At 45.2% G+C, this 6,634-nt stretch overlaps 1 protein-coding gene across 2 annotated transcripts in view; it reads right to left on the reverse strand.

The window, feature by feature from the left end:
* Positions 1 to 430: 430 nt before the first annotated feature.
* Tctex1d2 (Tctex1 domain containing 2) overlaps positions 431 to 6,634 on the reverse strand; it is a 13,669-nt gene continuing 7,465 nt past the window's right edge. Inside the window, exons 3-5 of one of the 2 annotated variants that reach the window (XM_005383130.2) lie at positions 6,292 to 6,361; positions 3,186 to 3,249; positions 431 to 585 (exon numbers count right to left, since the gene is read on the reverse strand). In XM_005383130.2, coding sequence (XP_005383187.1) covers positions 538 to 585; positions 3,186 to 3,249; positions 6,292 to 6,361 — 182 coding nt within the window. In that variant the 3' untranslated portion in view covers positions 431 to 537. Of the gene's footprint in view, positions 586 to 3,185; positions 3,309 to 6,291; positions 6,362 to 6,634 lie in introns of those variants that run through there. The other variant, XM_013513399.1, reaches the window with a different exon arrangement.

The raw sequence follows: 6,634 nt of genomic DNA on the forward strand, positions 1-6,634 counted from the left end.
AAATATTTTGTTGGTTATGCTTAAAAATTGAAAGGACTGTCCCCAACTACATTTCCTGTACTTTCCAAATATATTTTTTTGTTGTTGTTTGTGTTTTGAGACAGGGCCTCACTATGTACAGTTCAGGCTGGCCTTGAACTCAATATGTAGCCCAAGCTGGCCTCGAATTTGTGGCAGTCCTCCTGCCTCAGCCTCTCAAATACTGGGATTGCAGGGGCTGGGGATTTAGCTCAGCGGCACAGTGCCTGCCTGGCAAATGCAAGGTCGTGAGTTCGATTCCCAGTACCGGAAAAAAAAAAAAAAAAAAAAAAAAAAAAAAAAAACTGGGATTGCAGAAATGTGCCATCATGCCCCCTATCATAACATATTGTAATAATAACATTGTAACAGAATCAAAACACTAAAAATATAAAGCCTAAAACACAACAAGTTCAGTGGCTAAACTGCCAGCACATTTTTATTTCATCAAGATATTAAACAGTATTGAAAAGTTCAGATTTCTTCATGGTCATATCTTTTCCCGGGTTTGTCAAAGATTCAATAGTAGAAACAGCCAAATGCTGCTACCACACAGAATAAACTGTCCTAAAAAACAAGACAGGAAAGACGAGAAAATCCAGAATGTTAGTACTAATGAGAGAATAAAGACAGCACAGGTGATTGAAATTAACCCTGTCCTAGACCCTGCTCAATTTCCAATCAGGAGGGCCTCTTCCAAAGCTTGGGGCCTGGGTTATAGCTCAGTGGCACAAGCGTGTGCTTGGCAAGTGCAAGACCCTGAGTTCGATTTCCGATACCCAAGCCTGATGTGGTGGCTCTCACCTGTAATCCCAGCACTCAGGAGGCTGAGGCAAGAGGGTCACTGAGTTCAAGTCCAGCCTGGGCTATAGAAGTGAGTTCAAGGTCAGCCTGTACTACATGGCAAGACAAAAAGAACCCCCCCCCCATAGAAAAAAGACTACTTCAAGAAATAAAGGGTTGCCGGACATGGTGGCACAAGCCTGTAATCCCAGCACTTGGGAGACTGAGGCAGGAGGATCATTGCGAGTTCAAGAGCAGTCTAGGCTACAAAGTGAGTTCAAGGCCAGTCTGAACTGCATAGGGAGACCCTGTCTCAAAAAAGACAAAAAAAGAGAAAGAAATAAAGGGTTTGCAGGTTTCCAAAGTACAGCTATAAACTTGCTTTCCTGTGGGTAGCTACAAAATTGCTTGCTAAAAGGAGGCTGGGAGCCAGACCTGATCACCTATACAGTAATCCCAGGACTCTGGGGAGGCTATAGCAAAAGAATGGCAAGTTGCAGCCCTGCCTGGGCAACTCTATAGCTTATGAGACCCTGTTTCAAAATAAGGGCTGGGGAGGTAGCTCAGTGCAAAGATGCTGGGCTCAATCAATCCCCAGTACTAAAAAAAAAAAAAAATGGATAAAAAATTAGATTTTCTGCTAGATGTGATAGGGCACTCAAGAGGCTGAGGCAAGAGGATCGCTGAGTTTGAGACCAGCCTGGGCTACATGGAGCAAACTCAAAAACAAAAATTTTTTTTCTGAATGAGTAAATGTGAGCTAATAAATTTGAGTTTATGCATATTCATAAAATAATTACTTTCATTTTTCCTGATTTCTCAGAAATAATCTATGAAGTACTTCAAGGTTCTTCACAGTAAATGCCTTTCCCACCTCAAACTATATACCTGGGCATGATGGCGCATGCCTGTAATCCCAGTACTTGGGAGGCTGAGGCAGGAGGATTGTTGCAAGTTCAAGGCCAGCCTGGGCTACACAGTGAGCTCAAGGCCAGCCTGAACTGTATAGTGAGACCCTGTCTCAAAAAGACAAAAAAAAAAAAAAGATCCTGGGTCAGCCCAGTTCCTGTGTTCTCCTATAATACCACCTGTGCGGAGGGACCTGCTTTTGTTTAACTGTTGGTCCTTCATGGACTGACACTTGTGTAAAAACTTGGCAATCAGCAAAGTCACATGGGGAACCTTTTTCTGGTGTTTTGTTCTTGTTTTTGTTTTTGTTTTTGTTTTAAGACAGGGTCTCCCTATGGAGTGCAGGCTGAACTCACTATGTAGCCCATGCTGGCCTTAAACTCTGTCGATCCACCTGCCTCAGCCTTTCTTTTTCTTTTTTTGGCAGGGTCTCACTGTGTAGTGTGGCCTTGAACTAGCTTATATAGCCCAGGCTGGCTTCAAACTCATGGAGATCCTCCTGCCTCAGCCTCCTGAGTGCTGGGATTACAGGAGTGCACCACCACTTTTTAAAAATTCACATTTACTGATCTAGCCTCTGGCTTGTTTGATGAGGCACCTGGCATCTGTATTTTAGATAAGCTCCCTACATTATTCTTAGGCAACCATAGCTAGTCTTTGGGAAAATCTGTCTCTTGATACAATCTCAGCAAAACCCAATAACTCACCTAAATTATGCAATTAGAAAGCAACAGAACTGGAAATGAAGCCCCTGTCCTAATCTACTCAACTGAGCTCCTCTTCCAGTGCTCTCTGACTCTCCTAGTTCATCAGTAGGAAGGAGTATCTGATTAGAGGACGAGCTTGTTTCTGGAGTCAAGTATAAGACAACAGCATATAATTAAAATATAGAAAACATTTGTGGGGCTGTAGCTCAGTGGCACAGCACCTGCCTGGCAAGTGCAGAGTCCTAAGTTCGATTCCTGGTACCAAAAAAAATTTGGGCCAATAACTCACCAACAGTTAAATAAGTTCTTTTTTTCTTTTTCTGGTACTGGGAATCAAACTCATGACCTTGCACTTACCAGGCAGGCACTGTGCCACTGAGCTAAATCCCCAGCCCCCTTTTTTTTCTTTTTTTGAGAATAGGTCTCACTATGTAGCCCAGGCTGGCTTTGAACTCCCAGAGATCCTACTGCCTCGGCCTCCCAAGTGCTGAGATTACACCCCTCTGTAATTTTAAAATCATTTTAATAATAATATGCCAGGTAAATAATAGGCTCTACCAAAATTCAGCCTGTGCAGAGTTATGTCATCTGTACACATAGTCTCCTTGCTATAAGAACTATAGTAACACTGTAACAGTAAAACCATAGCATCTAGAAGAAGTCTAAGACAGATGTCTGGAACTAGAGTATCCTCACATCTTAATAAACAGTAACTTGATCAGTGATGCCCACTGTCCCTGGACAGGAAAGATTTCCACGTAGACTTACGTTCATGAAAACATCATGAGTGTAGTTGTCAGTGTCTGCGTCCCAGAAGCACCTCGCGGCCATGCTAGAGAGGCACAGAAAGGACAACGTCACTGATGCCACCAGGATCTGAACTGCACGTATCTGCCAAAGAAAGAGTTGCCTTTGTGCACTCCATAGGTGGGTGCTTCCCAGTCTCTGCACAGGCCAGGCCGGCACACACAGAAAGCCCTATCTGTACAGCAGGACATGCTGGGTGGGAAGGACAGGAGTCACAGCCAGAGGCGACCAGCCAGGGCCAGGGACAGTCTCGGCCCTGAGCAGGACCAGGAGCCCACATCTTGGAGTCTGCTCCCCTAAGCAGATCTGTACTATAGATAACTTCAGCCAAGACACCAGGCATGATCTAAAAGTACGGTGAATATCTTTTAAATGTTTAAAGAATTTATTACAGGAAAAGGCACGTTACCATGAACATCCCTCAGAAAACTCTCTCGGGGCTGGGGATTTAGCTCAGCGGCATAGCACTTGCCTGGCAAGCACGAGGTCATAAGTTCGATTCCCAGTACCGGAAAACAAACAAACAAAAAAAACAAACAAAAACTCTCTCTTACTTGGAATACACTCATCCCACCATTCTTTCCACTTTCTGAAGTCCTCTGTCCTGAGTGTACTTTTTTTTTTTGGAGACAGGGTCTTGCTATGCAGTTCTGACTGGCCTTAAACTCACTACGTAGCCCAGGTTGGCCTTGAACTTGTGGTGATCCTCCTGCCTCAGCCTCCTGAATGCTGGGACTACTGTCCTCAGTGTCAGGTTAGTTGCAGTGTCATGGCTGCCTTGATGTCCTGAATCTGTTGGAACTGTTCACCTCTCATGGTCATTTTGACTTTGGGAAAGAGCCAAAAGCCACACAGTGCCAGGTGTGGTGAATAAGGTGGATGAGGACACACTGATGTCTTTACGAACCCACCTGTCAATTGGATGGCACTCAGTGGGCAGCATGCACTGCAGTTTTGATCACGTCTCCCAAAGACACTTAGGAAAGACTGCCCGAACTGCTTAGACAGTGGCAAGAACGACGGGATAAATATGCTTGAAGTGAGAGGGAACAGTTTCCCGGGAATTAACAGCAATGGATCTTTTACTGTAGTAAACTTCAAAAATGTACACATTCAGTGTATATCACTCTCACACTTTGTAGTTCTGTGTGACTTTTAATGGGCTCAATTCCTACATCATAGTAGAAGGAAAATGCTCATAGGGCCCAACACATTATACAGCCTAACCTGGTCATTTTAGAGAGCCCCAGAAAAGAGCTGGGCATGGTGGCTCACGCCTGTAATCCCAGCACTCAGAACGCTGAGGCAGGAGGATCATTGCGAGTTCGAGACCAGCCTGGGCTACAACGTGAGCTCAAGTCCAGCCTGAACTGCACAGCGAGACCCCATCTCAAAAAGACAAAAAAAAAAAAAAAAAAGCCCCAGAAAAGGTGCAAACTGAACCAGAATTCAGTCTTCTAACTAGATGCAGCTTTAGCCTATCTGGACAGGACACTATGGATACTCTGGTTTTTTTTGTTTTTTCTCAAAACAGGGTCTTGCTATGTAGCCCAGGCTGGCCTTGAAATCACAGCGATCCTCCTGTCCCAGCCTCCCAAGTGTTGGAATTATAGGTGTGTGCCACCATGCCCAGCTTCTGTGCTCTTTCGCCATTCTCAAATTTGTTAATTCTACTCTCCCCACATTTTGGGTAAGAAAAAAAAAATTAGTCAAAAATAAAAGCCAATTGCTGGGCATAGCAGCACACGCCTGTAATCCCAGCACTCGGGGGGCTGAGGCAGGAGGATGGTTGTGAGTTCGAGGCCAGCCTGGGCTACAAAGTGAGCTCAAGGCCAGCCTGCACTGCATAGTGAGGCCCTGATGCAAAAAAGACCAAAAAAAAAATCCCAAAACACAACAACAACAAAAAGGTCTAACAAACTAAAGGTAAGGGCCGGGGATAGAGCTCAGCGGCACAGTGCCTACCTGGCAAACACAAGGTCCTAAGTTTAATTCTCAGTACCAAAAAGAAAACTAAGTGTGGTAGGCAAAATCATTCCCAAATCCATGTCCACGTCCTTGTCCCCAAAACCTATGAATGTGGCATATTACGTGGCAGAACGGAGGCTGCAGATCTTTGGGTGAGCTAAAGACTGAGATGCAGAGACTCCAGGATCGATTACCCAGATGGCCCAACACAACCCGAGTCCTCACCCAAGAACATGGGCCCGGGCCGGCGCTCTGCTGGAAAGCTTGCCTTGTATACACTGCCCAGCACTGCCAAAAGCAAGTACTAGAACAACGTGTTTCTTTACAGGAAACGCAGGCAACAGAAGCTACAGCCAACAGTACCACAGGGATACCATCAGCAGATGCCAGAACGCAGGAAACTCCAGGGCCAGCAACTCGACTTCCTTACCGAATAAATGGCAAGGTGGAGTCGGAGAAATGAGGGAGCAAAGCTACAGTCGGGAAAGGAGAGGAGAGCTAGAAAATAGTCAGCTGCAGTCAGAGCCAAAGCACCTGGAGGCATTTTAAGTAAGAGAAGCCAAGGCCAAGAACAAGAGCTAGGAAAGGGCAATTAGACTTGCTCATAGAGAGGTCTCAATTTTAAAGAAATTAATGTAGGAGTGTAATAAAAATTAAAAGCTGGGCCCCAAGGACTGTGAGAGGACATGCAGTATGTCATCCCACACTATACAGAAACTTCCCCCAGACGGGCGTGGTGCTGCACACCTATAATCCCAGCCCTCGGGAGGCTGAGGCAGGAGGAGTGAGGCAAGTTCAAGGCCAGCTTAAACTACATGGCAAGGCCTGTCTAAAAAACACTACAAAAAAAAAATTATTTTAAAAAGAAAAGAAACATATGCACACCGGCCCTAAGGACTTATTGGCCTACCAGACCTATGAAGACTGGGCCACCCCAGGGGCATCACCTCTTGTTACCAGGCCTCCTCAGCTCACAGCTGCACTTTGCTCAGCTGTTCTTCCCGCTCGCTCTTGCGGAGACACAATCTTACTGAGCTGTCAGGACGACAACTACCTCACAGAAAACGGGAATCATGACAAGGAGCAACCAGCTACTCACAAAACTCCTTCGCCTCTTTGTTCTCCAATCACTACTTGTACCACCATTTTATATCGGTCAAATCCCATCTCTAGGAAGAAAAAGAAGAAAGTTTTCTGTAAGTATATATGTTGCAAAATTACTTACTGAAGGCAAATTTGTCCAGAATAGACTTATAAGGTGTGATGAAAAACTACAGTGAATATTTAATTTCCTTTTTTCTTTTTTGAGACAGGGTCAGCCCTGAACTCACTATGTAGCCCAGGCTGGCCTCAAACTCATGGTGATGCTCCTGCCTCAGCCTCCTGAGTACTGGGATTACAGGCGTGTGTCACCACGCCCAGCCTCAGTCTTTCTTTTTTAA

This window comes from Chinchilla lanigera, unplaced genomic scaffold (assembly GCF_000276665.1).
Source record: "Chinchilla lanigera isolate Chin_1 unplaced genomic scaffold, ChiLan1.0 scaffold00019, whole genome shotgun sequence".
NCBI classification, from domain to species: Eukaryota; Metazoa; Chordata; class Mammalia; order Rodentia; family Chinchillidae; genus Chinchilla; species Chinchilla lanigera.